Source organism: Megascapheus bottae, chromosome 2 (genome assembly GCF_031878675.1).
Source record: "Megascapheus bottae isolate mThoBot1 chromosome 2, mThoBot2.hap1, whole genome shotgun sequence".
NCBI classification, from domain to species: domain Eukaryota; kingdom Metazoa; phylum Chordata; class Mammalia; order Rodentia; family Geomyidae; genus Megascapheus; species Megascapheus bottae.
Window position 1 is genome coordinate 53,858,652 of NC_143510.1, and position 25,506 is coordinate 53,884,157.

Genomic DNA, 25,506 nt, shown 5'->3' on the forward strand with positions numbered 1-25,506 from the left:
TTACCCGTTTTACCTCCTCCATAAGGAACTCCCATTTTCTTTGGCCCCTCCCCGCTTACGGGCACACAAGCCTTTAGAGTTTGCATTTGTCCACCTGGATTGACACCATCTCGAGTATTTTTAATGAGAACTCCTCTTAGCCTCCGTACATTCCCCCAAGGCCGAGATACTGGTATCACATTGTAGTCCTTTTCCGTTTCCTCAGAAGTACCTTTGACTGTTCACCTTGTTTCGGATTTAGCCCTCTCAAGCCAGAACTGACGTTTTGAATCTGATTGCCCATTCCTATGTGCTCTGTCTTTAACTGTAGAGCAAACTTCTTTTTCACCGTTCCAGTTAGTCCTGTGACCCCCCCCCCCGCCCCTAGGAGCTGGCCTCCTGCCTTCTAGGTGTCTGGGGTCATGAGCTACAGTAGATCCTGAAGCCCGAAACGTGCACTTGGACGCACGAAGGCTCTGGACAGGCTTGTCAGGAACCCATTCGCTAGCCTCAGTCCCTCAGTTGCCCTGGAATCCTACGGTTCTTATTTGTAAATTAAACCGCTTGATGCGAGAAAAAGAGAACCCTGAACTCGGAGGCAACTTGAACAAAAGTAGAAGCACCGTGCAAAATATTTTTTCTTGTGCTGGGAAAACAAGAGGCCATGTGGTGGCTTGTTGGACATCCTGTCATCCCCTCAAGGGGCAGCCAGCGTGGTCACTGGAAGCTGTCTCAGAGCGGTATTGACTGGACGGAGCGGCAGTGACAGGTCCTTGGGCAGGCGGCTCCGATGCTCCAGACCTCCATTTCCCTCTGATAATGGAGGTGGGGGTGGGCTGGACCATCTGGCCTAAAGAAGGACCAGGTTGTCAGTGACAGGCAGAGGTCATGTGACTTGACAGGCCGAGGTCGTGTTGTGACATGTTGACCTGGGGAAGCGGGTCAAGTCCCGGCACACCACCCTGGAAGACAGCGGGGCGGGGCAGGGCAAGTCGCGACTTTCATCTTTTGGTGCTGGCCCCTCCCGGACCTGGCATTCCTGGCTCCCTCAACAGATTGTGGCTTTAGAAGAGGCCCCTCCCCGGGGAGGCCGGGGATTGGCCACCAGTGGCCTGGGAAGAGGCGCAGATCCTTCCGCGGAGGAAAGGGGGGGGCCGCGTGGGGTGTTTGTTCTCTTGGGGATTAATGGGGGGTTGTGGGGGAGGGGTAGGCGCGCTCCCGCATGCGCACTGCGGCCCCTCCTGTTGGCTCGCTGCTGTCCGCTGGGCGGGGGCCCGGCCCCGCCCCTCTCCCGTCCGGGCTGCGGCGGCGGCGGCGGCGGCTGCGGCGGTGGCGGCGGCAGCGACGGCGGCGGTGGCGGCAGCCTGCGCGGTGCCTTCTGGGAACGGAATCCCCAGGGCTGCCCCTGGCCCCCATGGCGCATGCGCGGGAGGCCGCTCGGTGATCCGCGGCGGCGGCGGTGCTTCCTGCTAGGACCGGCCGGGGCCGTACCGGAGGCTCGGGCTCCACCGACCCTCCTCCCACCCCCCCTCCCACTCACCCTCTGGGCCGCGACTGCGCAGGGCGGGGCCGGCCGAACCATGGGCCGCGGTGAGTGCGGGGCCCGGCCCCCCCCGCCCCTCCCCCTCCCCCTCCTCCCCTGCAGCCTCTACCCTCTGCCCCCTCCGCGTCCTCTCGGCCCCTTTCCTCGGCCCCAACCCACTCCCCCTCTCACCTGCCCCCACCGTTTCTCTTTCTCACTGCCTGACTTCTGCCTTCCTCACCTCTCTTCCTTCAATGCTTCGCCCACCCTCCGCCCGCCTTCTCCCCAAGTTCCTTCCTACTTCGTGCGCCTTCCCCTCCTCCCCAAGCGAAGAGAAGCAGTCTGGGTGACAGGGCGCCTTGCTATGAGAGGGAAAGTTTGGAAGCCGTCAGTGTGGGGTGGAGGCGATGGTGAGGTGGGGAGGATATTTGCAGGTTTCAGGGACGTCCCACACCAGAGAGAAATGTCTCTGGTTTCTAATTGGAAACCAGTGGGATAGGAGGTTCTGCGTCCCTTAGCCTTAGGCTTGAGGGAGAATCTAGAGCTTCTCAGGATCTTGGGAGGAGAGGAGCTGTGATTCTAACCTCTCAAGTCCCAAGTGAACTAGATCAGTAGTTGCTAGAATGGGCAGGGGGGGATTTCTCTTGGTACCACGCTAGTAGGCACTTGGGCAACTGCCTATGGGGTAATCTGTACTTTTTATATGATCTTCCTTTGGGGAGGGGACAGCAGGGGCTTGACACTAGGAAACTTCCTAGTTGGCCCAGCATTGTGGGAATTTTTTCACAGCCTTAGTTGAAGTCTTCTGTCTGTAATGTGACAAAGGGGATTGTCCCCTTCACACGTTTAGAAACTGGGCAACGATTTTGTGGTCCTTGGACGTTGGTGCTGACCCTCTGGTCCCTGGGGACCGGGCTTGCTTGGAAAGGGTAGTTGCAAACTCAGCAGATCCCTGAGGTCTTCATAGGCACTTGCTTCGCATTAAGGCCTTTGCCTTGAGTCTTCTAGGCTGTGGGGCTCTTGAGCTAGAAAGATTCGTGAAAGACCCTTCTTTTGTGTTACAGGTGTGGGCTAAGCTGGTGGCCCCGGCTTTAGACTGGACCCCACAATGTTTGCAGAGATGTTCAGGTAGTCATGGTGGTGTGGCAGAGGACTCCTCTTCCTCGAGTTTTCCAAGGTCTTCCCGGGGCAACTCTTGAGGCCTTTCCAAGTTTCCCTGGGTCTCCCAACCTTTACTTTCCTGGAGTTCTCCCTCAGGTACCCAGCTTCATTTAATCATCTTAGTGTCCACACGGATGTCTGTGTTATCAGGCACGCGGGAGCTGATTACACACAATGAATGGGGGCAATGAGAGCAGTGGAGCAGACAGAGCTGGGGGCCCTGTGGCCACATCTGTCCCCATCGGCTGGCAGCGCTGTGTGCGAGAGGGTGCTGTGCTCTATATCAGGTATGGATCTTCAGAGTTCCCAAGTTCCACCAGCTCTGTTGACTTTTCACTTGTTTTTCTCTCTCCTACCCTTGCTCTCAGGGCTTCCATCTCTGGTTTCTTATTGCTCTCTATTCCCCTCCTTCCTCAGCTTTTTGCTCTCTAGATGTGGTACTTTTAAGACCATTCTCTCCTAGCCTTCCTGTCTTCCCTTTCTGGGAAGGCCTTTGACTTTAGGAACTCAACAGAGTATCTCCTGCTTCATTGCCAACTAACCCCATACCCTCTGACCCTGTCCTCTCACAGCCCAAGTGGCACAGAGCTGTCTTCCTTGGAGCAAACCCGGAGCTACCTCCTCAGCGATGGGACCTGCAAGTGTGGTCTGGAGTGCCCACTCAATGTCCCCAAGGTTAGAAATCATGGGAGGTGCCAGAGAGTACAAGGACAAACCAAAAGACAATGCAAATCACTGACTGTAGGAGCTGGGCACCCAGATTCTACCCCCTCATGGTCCCTAACTATGCCTTCTACCTTATAGGTTTTCAACTTTGACCCTTCGGCCCCGGTGACCCAGGGTGGGGCTGGGGTGGGGCCAGCATCAGAGGAGGACATGACCAAGCTGTGCAACCACCGGCGGAAAGCTGTTGCCATGGCAACTCTGTATCGCAGCATGGAGACCACCTGCTCACACTCTTCTCCTGGTGAGTCTTCTACTTTACAGCACACTGAGAGAAGCCTGAGGGCCTGGAAGGTGGTGGTGGTGGTGGTGGTCGTGGTGGTGGTGGAGTTGCTGTGTGAGAGGGACAAAGAAGAAATATGTCTGGTGGGGAGTTACTTGGTGAGAGGAAGGGACAGAAAGGTTGTAAAACTATGGGAAATAGGATTGGAAAAGATAAAGTACTTGGAGGGGGGGAGGCCCTGCAGGCTGACCTTTTGTTTCTGTTTATTGCAGGAGAGGGAGCAAGCCCCCAAATGTTCCACACTGTGTCCCCAGGGCCTCCCTCTACCCGTCCTCCCTGTCGAGTTCCTCCTGCAACTCCACTTAATGGGGGTCCTGGCTCTCTTCCCCAAGAACCACCCTCAGTTCCCCAGGTCTTTCCCCCTCTAGCAGGTCCTGGGGGGCTCTTCCCACCTCCAAGGCTTCCAGACCCAGTCCCTTCTGGGGGCAGCAGCAGCAGCAGCCCCTGCTTCCTCCCAAGGGGCAATGCCCCCTCTCCAGCCCCACCTCCTCCACCTGCTATCAGCCTCAATGCCCCCTCATACAACTGGGGAGCTCTCCGCTCCAGCCTGGTGCCCTCTGACCTGGCCTCTCCTCCAGCCCCTCATGCTTCCTCCTCACCACCTTCAGATCCTCCTCTCTTCCACTGTAGTGATGCCTTAACACCCCCTCCCCTGCCCCCGAGCAATAATCTCCCTGGCCCCCCTGGTCCTGCCACTCAGCCACCAGTGTCTTCAGCCACTATGCACCTGCCCTTGGTCCTGGGACCTCTGGGAGGGGCCCCCACGGTGGAGGGGCCTGGGGCACCCCCTTTCCTTGCTAGCAGCCTACTTTCTGCAGCAGCCAAGGCACAGCATCCCCCGCTCCCCCCTCCCAGCACTTTACAGGGCCGAAGGCCCCGTGCCCAGGCGCCCTCAGCTTCCCATTCCTCATCCCCTCGGCCCTCTCAGCGTCGTCCCCGTCGGCCCCCAACTGTCCTGAGGTTGCTGGAAGGGGGATGCCCTCAAACTCCTAGACGGAGCCGTCCTCGTGCCCCTGCTCCCGTCCCCCAGCCCTTTCCTCCTCTTCCAGAGCCATCCCAACCCATTCTTCCTTCTGTGCTGTCCCTCCTGGGCCTCCCTACGCCAGGCCCTTCCCACTCTGATGGAAGCTTTAACCTTTTGGGGTCAGATGCACACCTTCCTCCTCCCCCAGCCCTCTCCTCAGGGAGCCCTCCCCAGCCCAGGCACCCCATCCAGCCCTCCTTGCCTGGGACCACCAGTGGCAGCCTCAGCAGTGTGCCAGGTATGTGAGTCTTAAAAGAGCTTTTCCTCTGCCTGGCGGGATGGAGGCAGCCAGGGCTTTGAGGGGAAAATGTAGAGAGCTCTTTGGTGGTTTGTGGGCCTCCCTGGAGCTGAATCTTTCTCTTCTTTTACAGGTGCCCCCGCCCCACCAGCTGCCTCCAAAGCCCCAGTAGTCCCTAGCCCTGTGCTTCAAAGCCCATCTGACGGGCTGGGCATGGGGGCAGGCCCAGCCTGCCCTCTGCCTCCCTTGGCTGGTGGGGAAGCTTTCCCTTTCCCCAGCCCCGAGCAGGGCCTGGCGCTGAGTGGAGCTGGCTTCCCAGGGATGCTGGGGGCCTTGCCTCTTCCTTTGAGTCTAGGGCAGCCTCCACCTTCTCCATTACTCAGCCACAGCTTATTTGGTGTGCTGGCTGGCGGAGGAGGACAACCACCCCCTGAGCCCCTTCTACCCCCACCAGGGGGACCTGGCCCACCCTTAGCCCCTGGCGAGCCTGAAGGGCCTTCGCTTTTAGTGGCATCTTTGCTTTCACCATCACCCTCAGACCTTCTCCCCCCACCTTCTGCACCTCCTAGCAACCTTCTTGCCTCTTTTCTGCCCCTGTTGGCCCTGGGTCCCACAGCTGGGGATGGGGAGGGATCTGCAGAGGGAGCTGGGGGTCCAAGTGGAGAGCCATTTTCAGGTTTAGGAGACCTGCCCCCCCTCCTCTTCCCCCCACTTTCAGCCCCCCCTACCCTCATAGCTTTAAATTCTGCGCTGCTGGCTGCCAGCCTGGATCCCCCCTCGGGGACACCCCCCCAGGTGAGGATGGGGGGGTTGGGGTGGGACAGAAAAAAGGTGGAACCAGGAATATGGGAATTAGGAATCCTGTTCCACATTTCAGACCAGGCTTTTAGATTCATGCTTGACCTCTTCCTCAGGGCCTCTGGGGAGGGCTTATCTTGGCTGGGGGTAGGATGGCTCTAAGAACAGTCTGTATGTAATAAGCATGGCCTACCTCGCTTGAGCTTTAGTTGGATTGTTTGCGAAGGTATGCGAGCCATAAACCTTTTTACCCGTGTAAATGTTATAACTATTTCCATTCCTTAGCCCTGTGTCCTGAGTGCCCCCCAACCTGGACCACCTACCTCCAGTGTCACCACGGCAACTACTGACCCGGGGGCCTCCTCTCTGGGCAAGGCCCCCTCCAACTCAGGGAGACCTCCCCAACTCCTTAGCCCTCTGCTGAGTGCCAGCCTGCTGGGTGAGTCTGAAGGAGAATTCTGGTGTGAAAGATAGCAAAAATTGGGAGCAAAGGCTGAACTAGGAAGAAAGTCTGACCACTGGGTAAAGTCTAACGAGGGTCTAGTTGGTTTGTCTGGGGGAGACTTCTGACTGTAATTTCCCAACAGGTGACCTGTCCTCACTGACCAGCAGCCCTGGAACCCTCCCCAGCCTGTTGCAACCTCCTGGCCCTCTTCTCTCTGGCCAGTTGGGGCTGCAGCTCCTCCCTGGGGGGGGAGCTCCTCCACCTCTCTCAGAGGCTTCTAGTCCCTTAGCCTGCCTGCTACAGAGTCTCCAGGTGAGGGCATGCGTGGGTATTTGTTTGCGATATTGAAGGCTTTCTGTGTTACAGAATAGTGGGCCATATTTAAAATTAACAGATCTTATTTTTTTTTTTGCCAGCAGATTCCTCCAGAGCAGCCAGAAGCCCCTTGTCTGCCCTCTGAGAGCCCCACTTCAGCCCTTGAACCAGAGCCTGCCCGGCCTCCCCTCAGTGCCTTAGCCCCACCCCACAGTTCTCCCGACCCCCCAGTCCCTGAGCTGCTCACTGGGAGGGGGTCAGGGAAACGGGGCCGGAGGGGAGGAGGGGGACTTAGGGGCATTAATGGTGAGACCAGGCCAGGCCGGGGGCGAAAGCCTGGCAGCCGGCGAGAGCCTGGACGACTGGCCCTCAAGTGGGGGACACGTGGTGGCTTCAATGGGCAAATGGAACGGTCCCCAAGAACCCACCACTGGCAGCATAATGGGGAGCTGGCTGAAGGGAGTGCTGAGCCCAAGGATCCACCCCCTCCTGGACCCCATTCTGAGGACCTTAAGGTGAGTGCAGTGATTGAGATCTGGGCTCAGAGGCTCTGAAGGAGAGTTGGGATCTAGTGCCATTTCCTCACTTTTCATATGCACAGTCCGTCTTTTCTCAGGTGGCCCCGGGAATAGTCAGAAAGTCTCGTCGTGGCCGGAGAAGAAAATACAAGTGAGTGTAGGCTTAGCCCTATTTTATTGGTCTTTGTTTAATTCTTGTTGGGATTATATTAGCGTCTGCATTGTGGCTTGGTTTTCACTGTTTTGTTTTTGTGATGCTGGGTATCTTACCCAGGGCCTTGCACATGCTAGCCAAATGCTCTATTATTGAGCCATACCCCGAGCCCAAATAGTGGCTTGGTTTTCAAAAATGGAACTTATTCATTTGAATATGAGTAAAGATATTATGCCTTTACTATCCAAATGTAGAAAGCTTCCCACCCAGCCTTCTGAAATTCACCTGGTGCTTGGGGAGTGTTCCTGATCATCTGTGCCCCTTATTGCAGCCCTACCCGGAATAGCAATAGCTCCCGCCAGGACGTTACCTTGGAACCCAGCCCTACAACCCGAGTAAGTGTGTGTCTGGGTGGGATGAAGCAAGGGGAAGGGTAGGTTAGTGGGCGTGGACAAATAAGACTTCCTGGTATCTAGCTGATGGATCACATCCTTCCAATTTCTGCTGTCCTGTAGGCGGCTGTCCCTCTGCCTCCCCGGGCCCGCCCTGGACGTCCTGCCAAAAACAAGAGGAGGAAACTGGCCCCATAGCAGCCCTACCTGGAGCTGGATCTGACCCTGATTGGGGAGAGCTGAGTGCTGAGCCTTGGGAGCCCCTGCCAGCCACGTGCACCTGTGGACAGTGGGTGGGGGCACTACTCCCCACTCGGAGCACAAATGCAACCCCTTCCCCTACAATCCCATCCTGAGCCATTGCAGGGGGTAGGGAAGCTCACCCCCTCCCCCCAAAGCCATGTCACTGAAAAGGCCTGGGGGGTGGTATATGGCCCTCTCCCCATCAGGCGCTAAGGGGAACACCCCTTTCCCAGGTCTTTTATTTGTTTAAGTTATTTTTGCACAAATGACTTTTATATTTAATTCGACTTCATTGCCTCCCTTCTTAAAGCCAGCAGGCTCAGTTTACAAACCTGTGAGCTACTGTTGGCTGCTGCCCTCCTTCCCAGTGAAAGGTACAAAGCAATAAGCATCATGCATCTTCCCCTCACCCCTTCAATACCCCTCTGCCTCTGGCTCAGGTTGCTCAAAGCACAGATTCCCCTCTTACCCTTGTCCCCAGGTTTGAAACACATAGCCTCATTTTAAGGTGTAGCCTCCTGCTTTCCTCTGGGATATAAAGGGGGGTAAGGGGGCATAGAGAGCCTTTTGGGCCTCTCCTCCCATACACACTACACTGCCCCTTCTCCCCCATCAAAACGCTCAGAGACGTTGTGATGATGCGACTGGAGATTATGCAACGTGGTCCAACCGGAGCGGCCAGCATGACCAGCTGTCCAGGGGCTGCTTCCTGCCTTTTCTTTTGTAAAGACAAGACCCTTGGGAGTTTTAATTCTGTTTTGTACTTGCCCTGTGGGGCCTCCACTGCTTTTCTATGGGAGACACTCTTAATTTAACAGATGAGAATATTTTGAAACTCTGGCTCTGGCTCTGTACTCATTTTTTATTTAGTTCTTTAGTAAGAACAAGTTACAGCTGAAATCCATCTCTTGTAGTAGTGGCTTAGACTATTAGACGTTGTATGTCTGTGTCTCAGTGCTGCCTCTTCCCCGGGAAAGAGCAGAGGCCACAAAGAGTACAACAGCATTTAATGGTCAGGAAGTTGTACAGCCACAAAAACTGTTGGAGGAAAGGACCCAATCTTCCCCGATACCAGGCAAAGCAGTATTAGAAGACATGAGCTGGCAAATAACTGGGCCCATGTCCTCATCCCCTGGGCCTGAGGACGAGCACGTTTAATGTACCCCAGCTATCACCCTGTACTCATCAGGGGAGGGGTATGAACCCCACATGCAAGAACCCTTGCCTCCAGTGCCAAATGCGATGGTGTGAGTTACAATGAAGGGGAACCCTTATATAAACTGTTGACAGTTCAGAAAGGGAAGGGTTACCCCTGTTCTCCACCTCCCAAAGGTGCTCACTTTCCTAGCTTCTTCATCCGCTCATCGATGCTGGCAAAGTTCCCCTCAACTGTGGCCAGGTTTTCACACATGGTTGTCTTTACCTACAAAGGGGTAGAAAAGTTTTAATCTGTCAGGTCCAGCCTACCAGGAAAAGGACTGTCGACCCTTAGAGAAGAGGGGCCTGGAGGGGAGAGTCGGCGAAAACAGATATTTGTTGGCAGCAGTTTTCAAACTCTGGAATACCCTGGACCCAGCTCAGGGACTGTACAACTTGCAGTTCTCACCCTGACTAAAGAACTGTTCACCTATCGGGTTTTGTTGTTTATTGTGAACGCCTGCATGCTAGGCAGATGCTGTACTACTCCAGCCCATTTTTGTATCACTTTATTTTCAAGGTAGGGCCTTAATGATGGACTGGCCTTACTTCTGCTTCCCCTTGTCACAGATGACAGGTGTGCCCCACTATGCCCAGCCATTATGCTTCCCGGAAGCTGGGTAACATGCACATGCCACCCAATTTGCAGTTATTGGTTAAAATGGCATCTCTGGAGCTTTTTGCCCAGACTGGCCTGGAACCAGGATCCTCTGATCTCCACTTCCCAAGGAGCTATGATTATAGGCTTGAACCATCATGCTCAGCTATTTATATTTTATGTAATGATAGCCAAATACATTTCTGTTGAGATGAGGGTTTCAGTGGTTCAAACATTTTAGAAAACCACTGCAGAGGAAGAGAATATTATACCAAGTAGTTCGTATATTTGTTTGTCCCAGCACCAAGAATAGTGCCTTGCATAGAAACTGAGCACTTGCTACATTTAGGGCATTGCTGAAGGAATGAAGCATAGGGTCAGAAAGGAAGTGGGAGAACTGTGTTGGGCTCTGGAACTCCTGATTTCAAAATCAATATTCCTTCCATGACTATGTTCAGAAGCAGCTGGATGAGAACCCCAGGGAAGGTAAAGCCAGGCTGAGATAAGAGAGAGGTTTTATGAGGAAAATCATGTGCACCAATGCCCAATATTTATCCTAATCCTCATAAGAGGGAATTGTGGATGAAGAAAAGATAGAAAAATGGAAGCACTAAAGGTCCCATAACCATGGTGTTAAAAACAGTACAGGCATTCAAACTAAGCCCCTACGCAGTAGCCTTGAGCTGAAGAGTTCAGAGACAGTGCCCAGGCCCAGAATTCAAGCCCCATGACCCACAAAAAACAAAACAAAACAACACCTAAGGCCCTACGACAATATTGTGCTACACTCTCCTGTGAGATGGAGCTGGAGAACCTAGTTTGAATGTCCTGGAGAAAAGTGATAGCAAATCAAGAAGAGGTACACACCTGGGTCAAGAGGGCGGTATTATCCTTGAGAGAACTAGCAATCATCTGCTGAGTGGTATCCAAGTGTGTCAGAAGCTGACCAAACTGCATGGCTACAAAAGAAGAAAGGCATGGGTGAAACAAGACTCGAGGGGCAGGAAAGGAACAAAGGGGATCCAGATTTCTGCACTCAAACTTAGCCAAAAGGCCAAGAATTGAGAGGGGCCCACTTTTCAATGCTTGGCCTGACTGGCCTCACACCTTGCTCATGCAGCTGCTTGATGGTGACAAGTCTCTGCACCAGCTCAGGAAGGGTGGAGGCAATGGGGCTCCAGCGCTGGATGGTTTCATAGAGCTGGTGCACCTGGAAGAACATGACAAGGCCTGATGGGATGGCTGAGGAGGCCAGTCAAGTATGCACTGACTGCTACTTTATTGGGGAAAGGATCAAGTGGGAAGAGGGAAGTAATGCCTTTACTTTCTGAGCTGATAGAGCTCATGAGTTGTTAAGGCCTGAGGATCCGATATGGTCTCATGCTACTCAGAGGGAAAACCTGAAGAAGTAGAAAAGTGTTGACAATGGGGAAGGTGTCTTCCTGACCTTGCTTTGTGTATCTGCATCCTCCACAGAGGCTTTATGCTTGGCAATCTCATTCACCTTTCCCAGGACACTCTGAAAACGCATTTAAAGGTTGATTGGCCATCCAGGGTTTTCAATGTTTTAAGAAACCCAGAATCCAATTCTCATGCCACTTTAATACCTGTAGCCGCGCTTCTACTTGGTCCAAAACTGCAAGGTCCAGAGCGCTCACCTTTGCCTGCAACAGCTCTACAGTTTCCTGAGTGTATGAATTGGGACACATGTAACCAAACAGAAAAGACCAGATTAGGAAAAGGCCCTTCATATTTCACTAATTAATGTATAGTTTCCTTCCACACTCACCATAAGACAGGCTCCCTGTAGACCTGCAGAAAGGGGATTCTGGTAGGAACAGGAGGGAGGGAATTAGTAGTCTTTACAGCTCCAGAGGAATGCCATCTTCTCTCTTCTTTATACTAGCTAGTAACCCACTGAATGATCCTAGAAACTGACCCCTGTCCTGACTCCTCCCAAGCCTTGGTAGAATTTTGTAAGGCTTAGGTTTTAGGGCTTAGGATATAAGACTCAGACTTACAATAGGAAAGCACCTGACCTGAGCATCCTGATCACAGCGTACAGTTGCTTCTAGCTCTGTCAGGCGCTTCTCAAGTTCTGCAACCTAGGGTGAGAAAGGAGGTGAGATTTGCCACATACCTTTGTTGTTACAAAGCAAGGAATAAGATGCTGCTTTTTGCCATTCAATATCTCTGCCACAGGAACTCCTTCCTCTGGAACATATCCCTAGTCACAATCTTAAAATCCTGACAGTAGATGGCAAGGAAAACATGGAGAATGAAACACTAAGAAGAACCTAAAAGTACCCTCTTCCCAGGTCTGACCATCCAGACTAAGGCAGCAGAATCATGAGGTCTTTCCCAAACTCAACCAACACAATGTAAGTACTTCATACGTACTTTGGCAGCTTGAGAGAACTTGTCCTGCTCAGGCCGAGAATGTAGTTCATAAGTAACAAGGCTGCTATCTGAGGGTGTCCCACTTGCAGTCTTTCCCCCTGAAATCCCTTTGCTGTTCTTGGTTGCTTCCAGCTGGAGTAGTAGGCGCCTGGGTTAGGAGAACAAATAATTCTATCATGACCTAAGGGATGAGGGCCAGCCATTCCCTCTTTTGTCCCACAGTCAGCATCAGAGAAAAGCTAGGCCACCTTTCCCCTCAGTATTACTGGCAGTAACAGGCTAAGTCCCTCCATAGCTCCAGGGGCAATGATTTTTCAATAAGCAGGCACCTACTTAGCAAGCGCTCCGTTGGGGTCAGTGAGGTTGATCGCAGCATCTGGTCCCAGCAGCTTTTCCAGGTGGGAAGCAACGAGCTGTTGCTTCAGGGCTGTCAGCTGCTTAGCCAGCACCACAGGGGTCAGCTTCTCCTCAGTGGCAGACTCCTTCACTGTTGTCTTGTATAAATAGGTGAACAATGAGGGTGACAAAAATGAATCAGGAAAAACAGAAAAGAATATCTTTAAAGGACAGTTGTGGCTAGAAGTTACTGGAATCGCTTTTAGACTCACCATCTAATAGCCCAGAATATAAAAGAGTATGTATTCCCAAACTCTGGAAACCTCAATGCCTTTATTCACCAGCTTAAGGAATCATTCTCTTCCTGCTGGCAGCAAATCTGCTACACAAGCCACAGCAGAGTGTATGTACAGTTACCTTGATTTTCTCAACTTCAGTTGTCAGCTCTTGGACCTCATGGAGCAGTCGCTGGTACTTTTGCTGAGGTGTCTCCTTCACTCCCAGACCTTCTCCAAGCTAGAGAGAAAGAATACAAAAGGTGATGTAACATTTCCCATTACAGGTAATCTCAAGATTTTTTTTCTTCAACCTGAGGTTTATGTCTTAACACCCTAGTACAGAGAAAATAGAGATGGACAGAGGCATGAAAACTCTCCAGAACAAACAGCAGAAGGCAGAATGTCGTCAACTGTGTCCTGCTGGGCTCTGCAGGAAACTAAATAAGAGAAACTGAGAATGTGACTACATCTCTTGCTCTTCCAGCCATATGCCTACTGGACAGCATCAATCACCATCCCTTGCCCATCAAAGGACAAAAAACAAACCATCTCATAATCTCCAGATTCATATCCTGTCCTCTTGATTTTTCCAATGCGATCTGAGAAATCTGCCAAGACAAGAAGATGAGACTGAGGGTCTGATCTAGGTCATAGCAGACATAGACTCAAGTAACTATGAGGGTTTTCTACCAGAATTGCCACAAGGGACCCCCTCCCCAGAGCAAAAGTCACTAAGACAGTAAGTCAATTTTCATGTTTGTACTTCATAATCTCCCTATCCAACTTCCAGCTCAGTCTTACCAAGACCCTTTGTCCCCACTCTCTTGTCCTTGAACTTGTCATAGGCAGCGTTGGGATTGACAATAATGTGCTCCACACTTGTGCTTGTCAGCTCCTCCTGCAGGAATAAGCAGTTCAGATCAATGGCAGACTCACTCCTACCCCTAGCATTTCCTCTATTCCACAAATCCCCTAAAACTCCTAGAAAACTAGGCTCGCCTTTTCTAAGAATAAAGAAGATCAGCTTCATTCCAAGCTGTCAACCATGGCTCAACCTAGGAAACAGAAACTTCCTGGTAAATTTGGAGCTTCAGTTGTATAAATATTAACACCCCAATTCAGCTGGGAACAGTGGCAGCATAACCTCCCTCCCCACCCACTCTGTACATAAGCCTCCCTTCTCCCTCCCAGTTATTTGGCACACATCATGCAGTCAGGGCAAGACATCAATCTGACCTCGCAACCTCCCCCTCCCAAAAGAACATCTCCTTGCCAGCTGGGGCAAATCCATTTGACCTCCTATCCTTGCTGGAGGACAGAAGGAAGGCAGATAGGCCAATAACTCTCTAAATGTGACCAGCAGAACTTAAACCTGCGTAAGGTAAGATACTAGCTCTTAGATATAAAAGAAGGGCTGGCAGGGGCCTGACTAGAAGCCTAATCTTTAGGCTGCAATGGGGTCAGCCAGTTCAAGGCATAAGGAAAAAAGGCATGGGCTGACTGGATCGTCTTTCTAAGGGATATCTGTAATAAACATAAACCATAGCTGCTTGTCAGGAGAACTTTGGCAGAAGCCAAACATAAGTCTTGAAATAGAGCACCTCTTCCAGCAAAACATGGAATGGGCTCTTATTCCCTGAACTTTCAGCTGAACCAAAGTACTGTGTCATAGTAGGGGACACAGCAGAGAGTAAAAGAGAAGGCTCCCTAGAAACTGAAGTAGAGGCTCTCTCTTTACTAGACACTGACTTGTTCTTCAGATTCCAATACTTGTATCACCATATCCCTCCTCCAACTGTCAGAACCCCTGAGAGCTCCCACTAGGGTACTAGAGGAAAGTAGGAGGGCCAAGAGTGCTGTTCTGTTGAGGGTAACATCTTCCACAGAAGGCAAGGTGAGTCTACTCTCTATTCAGGAAAATGGTTCTCAACTCTGGCTGCACAATAGAATCACTTAGAAAAAAAATTTTTTTTGAAAGAAGATCTGAGTCCACCTTTTAGGTGTTGACTTAATTGTTCTAGGCTGAGAACAGCTACCAGGAAATCCTAATCTACACCAGGAAGAACCTCTGGTAAGCAGGGAGGGCAAACAGAAGAACATGGAGAAGCTCTGTCCTTCTCCTGTGCTCTATCAGTCAGAGAAGGAATCAAGTGTGGGTGGCAGCCTTAAAGATAAGCAGGGAGAGGGGAAGGAGAAAGTTTCAACTTGGTTCTCCAAGGAGGACTTCAAGGAATTGCTAAGCAAAGAGCAGGAGTTGTACAGCAAGGACAAATAAAAGGGCTCAATGTTCTATATGTAAGTCCTAGGGGAAGAGACATTTGCACCCCACATCTCTTTAACCTCCCAAGTGCTATGGACAGAGCATCAACTGGTTAAATAACTGCAAGGTCTCTAGTCTCTACAAACTGAAAGGGACTCAGGCTCAAGAGAGACAACTACCTTCTCTTTAAGTTGACCTGGTATATTGTATATATATATTTATTTGTGCATTTGAAAATGGGAAGGTAAGGGAAAAACAAGATGAGTAGGAGGGGGTGGAGGGAGGAAAATTAAGAGAAAAACATTAGAAGGGGTACCAATGTTCAAGAAGTAATGTACCCACTCCCTGATGAATGTAACTGTAACCTCTCTGTACATCATCCCAACAATAAAATAACTTTAAAAAAAAAAAAAAGAATATGATACTTCTCCCTATGAAAGAAAGCTCCATCCCAAGGCAACAGGGTAGAAACCCTTTCCATTGCCAGTCCCAATCCTCTAATACCAACACTTCATAGGTAGAAGTAGGAAGATCAGGAGTTTGAGTTCAATCTGAGCTAAAGAATGAGACTTTGTCTAAAAAATAATAATTAAATAGAATTAGCTTTGTATCCATGATTCATACCTATGAACCTACCTACTTAGGGGGCTGAGATCAAAAGATCATGGTTTAAGATCAACCCAAGCAAACCTGTGAGATCCTTTCTCAACCAATAGCTAGCTGAGTGTAATGATATGCACCTGTCACCCCAGTTATGTGGGAGTCTGAGATTGGGAGGATCAAAGTTCCAGGCCAGCCTTGAGAGGAAGGAGGGAAATAGGAGTCTTCATCTCAGTGAAAGAAGCTGCATGTGATGGTACACATCTATCATTCCAGCTATAATGGAAAGTAGATGGTCCAGGCCCTTACCAGGGCAAAAGTCAAGACTTTATCTCAAAATAACCAGTGCAAAAGACGGAAGTTCTGGAAGCATGGCTCAGTGTCAGAGCACCTGCAGAGCTTGTGTAAGGCCCTGAGTTCAAACCCTAGTACTGCCTTCTCCCCAAAAGTCCTATTTATATTACATATATATATTTATTTAGTAGTACTTGAGATTGAACTTGGGGTACTTGCTAGGTAAGGGTCCTATCATTTGAGCCAAGTTCCAGTCTAGAAATCCTTTTTTTTTTGGAGGGGGGAGTAGAATCAGTCGTGGTCCCTGAGCTCTTTTGCTCAAGGCTAGTGCTCTACCCTGTTGAGCTAAAGTACTACTTCCTAGAAATCCTTTTAAAAAATCCTCTTAGGCCGGGAGTTTAGCCTAGTGGTTAAAGTGCTTGCCTAGCATGCATGAAGACCCGGGTTCAATTCCTTGGTACCACATATATAGAAAAAAGCCAGAAGTGGTGCTGAGGCTCAAGTGGTAGAGCTCTAGCCTTGAGAAAGTCCAAGGACAGTGCTCAGGCCCTGAGCTCAAGCCCAGGACTGGCAAAAACAAATAAATAAATAAATAAAATAAAATAAAATAAAAAATCCTCTTAAAGGCAGATGGTGGCTCATGCCTGACTAGGTAGTAATCCTAGCTACTCAGAAGGCTGAGATCTGAGGGTCATGGTCCTCAGACCAGGACTCAAGAAAATTCTTGAAACTTTTATCTCCAATTAACCAACAAAAAAGCCAGAAACAGAGCTGTGGCTCAAGTGGTAGAGCACTAGCCTTAAACACAAAAGCTCAAAGACAGTGCCCATGCCCTGAACTCAGATTCCATAACTAGCACAAGAAAAAAAAAAATCCCCTTAAAAAGAAATAGACCAGGTGTTCATGCCTATAATCCTAGCTGCTCAGAAGGCTGAGATTGAGGATCACAGTTCAAAGACAGCCTGGGCAGGAAAGTCCATTAGACTCTTCTCTCCAATTAATCACCAGACAAAGTGGAGCTGTGGCTCAAAGTGGTAGGCAGAGCTCTAGTCTTGAGCAAAAAAGCTCAGGGACAGTGTTCAGGGACAGGCTCTGAGTTCAATCCCCATGACTACTACCACCACTACCACCACCACCAACAACAACATCAACAACAAAAAAAGGAGAAATGGAGGGCTAAGTGTGGCTTTGTTAAGCCAGAATAAAGTGTAAGGCCTTGAGTTCAACTCCAATATTGGAAGGAAAAAACAATTGAGGCTGAAGTAGTTCAAGCAGTAGAATGTCTACTCAGTTAAGTATAAGGCCCTGAGTTAAACCTCAGTATCACTGGAAGGAAAAAAGGAAGGGAAGAAAGGAGGGAGGGAGGGAGGGGAATGGAAGAAGGAAGGAAGGAAGAAGGGAAGAAAAAGGAAGGGAGGGAGGGAGGGAGGGAGGAAGGGAAGGAGGAAGGAAGGAAGGAACAAACGAACAAAGAAACAACAGGTATTAGGGATTTTGTTCAGTAGTAGAACACTAGCTTAGCATGCTCAAATCCCTGTTTGACCTCTAGAACCACCCTCCCCCAAACAAAAAAAATCGTAATTCTGAGTGGGAGCTATGCAGATGAGAATCTACTTTCTTATGTTCCTAAATAGAAAAAGAGGGAATAAAAAATGGGTCAACACACAAAAGGTAAGGCTGATTCTGAGCAGTCAGGAATGGACAGTATTTTCACACCACTGTTTCTGCTGTAGGAGCATGACCTGGCTGCCAATGGTAGCATTCCCTTGAGCCTTCCTGAGGCAGTGGCCCTGGGAACTCAGTTGAGCAGTACATGTTGGTCCTCCAGCAGCATCTACTCCAACAATGTCTCCAAAATCTGGGGCATGGGCTCAGAAAAGTAACATTATAGTGATGTGTGAGACAGAAAAAGGTTGTCAGCAGGGTGTGGGACTAGGAGAATGAAAGATTTATTAGAGACAGAAGGACGTGGGGGAGGGGGCAACGAGAGGTAGGGACAGAGAAACAATTGCCCATAACAGTACACCCCATTACAAAGCAGATGAAAGGTCAGGCTTCTTACCAGCTCCTTGTGGTTTCCCCAGAGGTGAGAGAGTCAAGAGTTAAAAGGAAAGGGAGTGGGGAAATGGGATGAGGGAGGAGAAAAAAAAAAGACAAAATTGTTATTAGCATATTATCACATGCACTACATGACAGTCTTCAAACACACTGCACCACAGGGTCCCAGGGAAGACTAATGAAATTTAGGGGGTCAAGAAATTTTAGTGGGGGCCATCAGATGCTCCAAGAGAAAGACTGAGACCCTTTCCTTTCTGGTGGTGAGGATGTCGTGAAGCTTTGCCATTAACAAAAGCAATTTAAGATCACCTAAGAACTAGGAGTTAGATGTTACAAGCTGGTGGCATGGAAACAGGAAAGTGCACGGAGAGAAAGCTAGGTGGGAGGGAAGCTGTAGAAATGGCAGAATATGAAGCAGAGGATATGGAGATTCTGAGAACCTGTAGCTGATTGAGGATTCACTAGTCATTGTCTAAATCTTCCTATTTTTAGGTCTGTCTAATGAAAAACTGGATACTTAGATGGCAAAATTAAGTCACTCTGAAGATCCTATAGTGGTCTCTTTAGGGTAGGCTAAATAAAACATGTCAGCTACTAGTAGTGAGTTCAGATAAAGTGCCAAATTTCAGCCTTACTTTTTATTTCCTGCTACTAGAAGAGAGGGAGGAAAAATCTTGGTCTCTTAAGTACCCGCCCAGAGTGGTTGGTCTCACCCTGGAGCTGTGAGTGATAGAGAAAGATTCTACAATACGCTAGCACAAAGTGCTCAGAGCACCCCAAGACCCATAGGTACCAACCTATGTGCAAAATATTTCTTCAGTCCCCCAAGATCCACACAAGCTGGGGGGACAGACATGGGAACAATATTTCAAAGAGGCTTTATTTTAGTCCATGTCGTAGTTAACACTCTTATATTCAGGCAAGATTAGACTGCCTTTCCAGAAACTCTGCCAATAGGTAGATGGAAGGGTCAAGGACTCAGGATGATTAGATGTATATGGTAACCCATGCTTCCTTCTTTTAAGATTTCAGCTAGATAGTCCTAACCATCAATTTTCCATTTCCTGGCCAATTTCAGGCTCCAGCCCAGCTAGGGCTTTGCTTTTAGCCCAGAGTAAGGTGGTTCTCCAGGTCCTGTGGTCTAGCCTAGGATGTCTCTTGTACAATGGGCATAAGTACTCACAGGTGCACACATACAAACACACAAAAGAAGCACAGGGACCTTTCTTTGACTGGCCTCACTAAGACAAAACTAGCATGGGAGAAATTCAACAGTGGGACAATAGGCATGAACTCAAGTTCAAACCAGTAGGAATGGGCAAAATGGAAAGGTTAAAAAAATCAAAGAAAAAAGAAAGTATATTAGTTTGCAAATAGTAATATACCACTTCCAGGTGTGTCCTCTGAGTAGACTGGAAAAGGATGATGAGATTTAGAGAACTAATAGTCATCATGGAGGTATATCACAGCCCCTGTCTGGAAGATTCCAAGTATACCAATCCCGAGTACCAAGTCTATAGGACACCTGACTCCCAGTCCCTCACTAATGTGCTCCAAGACTCCCCAGGGCTATTTGACTAAGTAGTTGTGCCTCAGCGGTCAAGACCTGAGGTTCTGAATCAGACAGGAAAGGTGACCACTGTACTCTTGGAGCCTGTTCAGGCTCCACACCAACACTGCAGCCAAGGGATTTCAGAACCATGATGACAAGGAAGATGGAGAGAGCTGTAAAATAAAACTGTCCAAGATGGGTCAACATAATGTTGAGCATTTAGTTCTAAAGGAGGAGTGCAGAAACAGACTAATAAAAGCACAAATAACACACTTATTTTAAAACCGAATAGAGAACAGCTCCTTACCTTCCTCCCCTTTACTTTTCTCTAAAGGCTGAGCTTGGGAATACTAAAATGAGTTTGTTCCCAAGGATCACATAAAACTAAAAAGAGGACCTGTTTTCTACCTCTTTGTTCTCTGTCTAAAACAGTTCGAATCCATTCCACAAAAATCTCTTTAGTTGTAGTAGCCTTTCCCAGTCTAGCCTCTAAATGCCTCATGTTTAAGAGCATTCCTAGCCTCCACGTTTCTGGTCCCTCCTCCATTGGACAGTTTTACTCTGCAGACCTTACAAGGGGAAGAAACGGTGATTTGTGAGTCATAGCAGTGTTTCTAAATCTCGATTAATGATCTTTAAACATAAGGCCAGCAGTCCCTTCAGTGACCCAGCTAGGGACTCATTGGAATTTAAAACGATTAGCTACAACATTTGCACAGTGGCTGAGCATTGCATGCGAAATGGCAGATGAACAAAAACATGCAGAGAAGAAGCATTGAATGGTCTTACTTGTGCAAACTAGTGTCCAGGCAAGGTGGTGAGGAGGGAGGATGGGGGGAAGCATTAGGAAAAACTCGTGTAAGTTCAAGAGTGCCAACAGTCAATGAACACAATCAAGCATACACTATGGCATCTAAATTGTAAGAAAGAGAACACAGTTTCTCATCTCAGGATGGGACTGTTTAATTAGCTTTGTCAGGGGCCCGTCAAATTGTGGCTAAGGAAATTTCCCCCCTTTACACAGCATTGGGAATGGTTATGCCATACAGGAAGACTAAGTCCTGTTTCTTCTTCTTTTGCTGAAGCAGCTCAAAAGCCATGAGCAGAATGCCTCACTGACCCGAGGGAAGCTGTGGATCCAGTAGAGGGCATTCCATTTGGAAATAAGCTTTCTTAACGAGCCATGTTAAAAAAATTCTCCAAAAAGACTATTTCTCTAATCAATATGGGGAAGTCTGAAATGCAGAGACTTCCTAGATTGAGGAGAAAGGGGCTGCTAGCCTGTTTATCTGACCCAATCCTGTTTTAAAAGTTTTCTTCTTGATGTATTTATTACTTATTCATCTGCTCTGGGTATTTTTTGGCAGCATTGGGGTTTGAGCTTGGAGGCCTTGTGCTTGCTAAGCTGGCACTATACAACTTGAGTCACACCTCCAGCCCTTTTTGCTTTCAGGTTGGGTTTCATTTTTGCTTGGACCAGCCTCATATCATAATCCTCCTTTTTCTTCCTGCATAGCTAGGATCCCAGACATACATTATTCTGCCCAGTTCCTCCATTATGATGAAGTATAGCTAACTTTGTACCCAAGCTATTTTTTTTTTTCTTTTTCTTTTTTTGTGGGTCATGGGGCTTGTACTCAGCCTGGGTGCTGTCCCTGAGTTCTTCAGCTCAAGGCTATGATATCCCTACCCTTGAGCCAAGTCCCACTTCTCATTTTCTAGGGGTTAACTGGAGATAAGAGTCTCAGGTTCTTTTGTGCCCGGGCTGGCTTTGAACCTTGATCCTCAGATCTCAGCCTCCTGAGTAGCTAGGATTACAGGTATGAGCCACTGCGCGCCCAAGCTAGTCTTAAACCATGAATCCTAATCCATACCTCTCAAGTAACTAGGATTACAGGTGTGCAATTACCACACCCAACCCCTAACAACTGTTTAAAAGGATAGGAGGAAAATTAGGATCATCTATAGTAAAATTAAATCATTCACAGAATACTTTTCCTGTCCTATCCTTCTCACTATGGTAATCATTAGACTATTATGTTTAAAGAGACACTAAAGTGTATTACTTTCTTTAGTATCAATTTTTTTGTTCTTTTACACAGTGGAAAATCAAAGGAAGGAGGTTAATAGGCCCTACTTGACATTTCTTTAAATTAAAAATCTAGAGATCTTCCAGAAGTCATAGAAGAATAATTCACTATACAGCCTGGGATTTTTTTTCTATTATGTTCATCTCCTATTCTTATTTAACAAAAACAAATAAAATTAAAGTTGAAACTATTCTGGAGACTAAGGTAGAGAAAGTGGTTGCCAAGCTTTAACATGAGGCTAAAAACGTCATGGTTCAGCTACAAGAATGGTAACATACACTGTCACCAATGACAGGACTTGGGCAGCAGGCAAGGAGACAAGTTCCTGGAGACAACCCAGGCCTCTTGGACATGGTGTGTCTGTGTTGGATAAGCATACAACTCATTGCTCCTCAAGCTGCATAGTTACGTCAGTATTAAGAACAGCAGCAGAAGCAATAATCAGCTGACTTCCTGAAAGCTACCCTCCTAAGGCCCAGAGGGACAGAGACATTAGCTGATTTCAGGAAACATCTCAGCCCTCAGGATTTCTGAGGCAGCTGAAAGTCTTCCAACCCCATCCATTGCTCTCTATGGCAGCTAGCTGAACCTCAGTGATAGGGCCTACTCCCTCTGCAAATACCATACAGTTTTATGTATTTTTATACTGGCAACCTGAGCAAAATACAGCAAGGAACATATCCTCAGGGTGGCCTCTCTCCATCAGTCACCCTACTTGTTGCTACTAAAAAGGGTAGCTCAGGATCAGTGGGAGAAAACAGCCAATGAAAGCTATGCATTCAGATTCTTCAGAGTCTATAATACACAACTTTTTATTCAAAACTAGTTCACTACTTTAATATTAGTAGCACTCAAATGAGAGGTATCTCACTACTTACTTATTCTTTGGTGTGGAAAGGTGACTGGTGTGATACTATCCATTTGTAATAGTGATGGAATTTTATTATCTCCCGCATGAAGGGTTGTTATTTTATAAGTAGAGGCCGAGGTGTGAGATGACCAGTCTCTCAACTGTGGTAATACAGGGAACTCCTCACCTTACATACTCCTACCTCATGAGAACAGAGGCAGCTAAGATAACTCTTGGAGTGATAGGTGAGTACTCAGGTCCTTGGGCAATGACAGCACCTGCATTATCTCCAGATATTCAAGCTTGGAGGACAGACTAACATGCCAGCAATACAGAAGCCACAAGGAACACACCACTGAGAGAAGGCACAGGGAAAGTGTTCCCCACAATATAAGAAGTACTTCTGCATGAAAGAATCAAATAAGGAATAAGTGAGTACACCAAGCCACACATTATAAAGCCAGCAGCCAACATTTCTTAGAACTAATCAGCCTCACAGACATGGCCACAGGACTTACAGACACACTTACAGGGCCTGCATACTGAGAATGTTACCATAACTTTTGGTCAGACTTTCCCTGTGATCTCACATCATTAAAGTTACCCCAGGGGCCGGGAGTGTGGCGTAGTGGTAGAGTGCTTGCCTAACATGCATGAGACCCTGGGTTTGATTCCTTGGTACCACATACACAGAAAAAGCTGAAAGTGGTGGTGTGGCTCAAGTGGTAGAGCACTCAGCCTTGAGAAAGCCCAAGGACAGAGCCTAGGCTCTGAGAGCCTATGCTCTGAGTTCAAGCCCCAGGATTGGCAAAAACAAACAAAAAACATATTCCATAAGAGACACTAATAGACATTTGACTATACTGGCACTTTCATACAGTTGTTACAATATCATTTCTCATTTTTTCCTCTCTTTTCTTACATATATATATGTGTATGTGTATACATATATATGTATATATACATACACATACATATAATAAATATATCCTCTCTTTTCTCTGCTTCCTAAATGTTATCTTAATCCTCTCATTCCTCTAGGACTCCTTGAGAACAAGAACATCTCTCCTTTTGTACTAGACAAAAATTGAGGGCAGAATTAACCTACTCACAATAGCTAATTGTCCTCATGGTTAATATATCCATAGGGTAAAGGCATGGCTCAAGTGGTGAAGTGACTGCATAGGAAGCATTAGGCCCTGAGTTCAAATCTCAGTATTGAAAAATAACAAAGCCTCAGGCTGGGTGTTTGGTTCAAATGGCAGAGCCCCTGTCTAATAAGCACAAGGTTCTAAGTTCAAACCCAACCCCAATACTGCAAAAAGAAAAAGTCCACTGCAAATTCCTTCCTTCTCAGAATTCCTGGATTTGAAAATGTTAACATGACCTCTCTTGTGCTAATACAAAAGCTTCAGATTTGGTTTAATTTGACTAGGTCCCTTATCTTTCTAAAGTTTCCAAGTCATTTTCTTACTTCTTGCCTAACAGATACTAGACAGTCACATGACAGAGTATCTCTTTCTATATTTTCAAATTTAGTTTTTGGTAGGATTCTAATGAACATGTCTTAAGCGAAATACTTCATAAAAGGCCTATTTTTTTTTTTAGCAATGTATTAGTGTTGTTCAGGTTTTATGACTCAATACCATGGATTAGAATCTAGGGGCTGAAGACACTATTCCCATATAGAATTATTTTGAGCTGTTTCATTTTACTTAAAAGGTCCATGAATCAGGGCTTTGCAAACAAGTCTTGTTGTAATCCCTCTGACCTGACTCTTTCCTGGCACTGCTCACAGGTGGCTACAAGCTCAGCAGGGGCTTTATATGCTCTGCAACCTATATACCACCCAGGTTGAGGCTGGCCTACCCACTTATTGCTGTGGCTCTCTGGAATAGGGAACCATCTATCAGGGGGAGGGAGGTCAGAGTCCAGAGGCATCCTGAGGCAGCACATAGTCTTACCGCATCAAACTCAGCTTGATCATCCTCAGGTAGGTCGCTGGTTTCATAAACATCTGGCTCGTTCCTGGCCTGCAGGTAGAATCAGTGAGCACCCAACCTTACTACCTAGCATGCACCAACACCCCTTGCCCCGCTCTGGTTGCAGAAGCTAACAGAAAAACCAGGACTCTGATCCCTCTTCTCCACCAGCCTTGAGAACAGAGGGTCAGTTTCCATGGGGTGGAGATGACAGCAGGTATAAACTGAGATCGGATGGTAAAGGGTGAATGTGAAAACAAAAACGTTACCCTAAATCTGGAAGGGGTACGATTTGGTAATAATTTTGTCAGAAGGAGGTGAAGGTCCTCAAATTATGCCCTGTCACTACTTCCCTGGTTCAAGGGTCGAGAGTGACTCAGGACCTTAATTCCCAAGGTCCTGGACCCCAACCTCCACCTGAGAATGCAGCCAAGCAGCACAAAAGGAGTCCACAGCCACTTGTGCAAGGGGCTGTGGGGAGAAGGGCAGACACGGGCTCCCCTGAAGGACACAGTTCCCCATCTGGCACCACCAGGGTTCTGCAACAGTAACCTCTTGCTTGGCAGGATGAAGGCCATCACCAAGTGGCCTGGTATGTCTAGGGCGGGGATGGGAAGCCCCGGTGGGGAGAGGTGGGACGGCAGGGGCGATGTTGTCACGGGTGGCAGAAACATTCGGGCACAAGTGGTAAACACTCCGAGACCACTGATTTCTAGGCCAGGAAACCGGCGACTGCCGGAAAAGGGGCCCGGTGCGCGGTCGCGCGGCCCGGCCCGACCCCGGCGGGTCAGAGGAGTCCGGAGGGGGCAGCCGCCGGTTGGAGAAGGAGCGGCGGGAACCCGTGGGGCGGAGGAGGGGCTGCAGGCAGGGCAGGTCGTGGGTTGGTTTCTGTTGGGGGTCCTTGGGAGGTCGGGGGCGCGGCCCTGGGGAGCCAGGGCCGGCCCTGTACTCACAATGCCGGGAAGGTCAGCGTATTTAGGGTCCGCCATGGCGGCGGCGAGGCGGGGCTGGGGGACCGGAGCCTCGGTGGAGCCGGGGCTGGTGGAATCGGGTAGGGGAGAGGCTGGGATCGGGTCCCCAGCTAAGGCGGCGGCAAAGGGAGCGGCGGAGGAGCAGGAAGTCTCGCGACAGGAGTTGCACAGCAGAGGGGAGAAAGCAAATCTCGCGAGAATCACTCGCTACCACACCCCTGGAGAAGCTAGGATTGGTGAGAGTT

General features: G+C 48.8%; 2 protein-coding genes across 2 annotated transcripts; one reads left to right on the forward strand and one right to left on the reverse strand.

Moving 5' to 3' along the window:
• Window positions 1-1,485: 1,485 nt before the first annotated feature.
• Mbd6 (methyl-CpG binding domain protein 6) lies at window positions 1,486-8,570 on the forward strand. Its single transcript, XM_090327614.1, is given in 14 exon segments — window positions 1,486-1,569; window positions 2,566-2,629; window positions 2,813-2,949; window positions 3,235-3,337; window positions 3,467-3,629; window positions 3,881-4,930; window positions 5,064-5,725; window positions 6,014-6,167; window positions 6,316-6,485; window positions 6,590-7,003; window positions 7,090-7,157; window positions 7,415-7,458; window positions 7,461-7,555; window positions 7,676-8,570. Coding segments are annotated over 12 exon segments (3,111 nt in total). The 5' UTR covers window positions 1,486-1,569; window positions 2,566-2,629; window positions 2,813-2,836; the 3' UTR covers window positions 7,751-8,570.
• A 215-nt stretch (window positions 8,571-8,785) lies between these two features.
• On the reverse strand, window positions 8,786-25,421 carry Dctn2 (dynactin subunit 2). The gene is made up of 14 exons (XM_090327654.1): window positions 25,244-25,421; window positions 24,273-24,341; window positions 13,406-13,502; window positions 13,151-13,212; window positions 12,744-12,842; window positions 12,324-12,484; window positions 11,991-12,138; window positions 11,630-11,695; window positions 11,380-11,418; window positions 11,198-11,275; window positions 11,038-11,109; window positions 10,698-10,800; window positions 10,458-10,549; window positions 8,786-9,218 (listed from the first exon to the last, which is right to left on the reverse strand). Exons 1-14 carry the CDS (start codon window positions 25,277-25,279, stop codon window positions 9,132-9,134), a joined length of 1,209 nt encoding a protein of 402 aa, XP_090183780.1. The 5' UTR covers window positions 25,280-25,421; the 3' UTR covers window positions 8,786-9,131.
• Window positions 25,422-25,506: the final 85 nt, after the last annotated feature.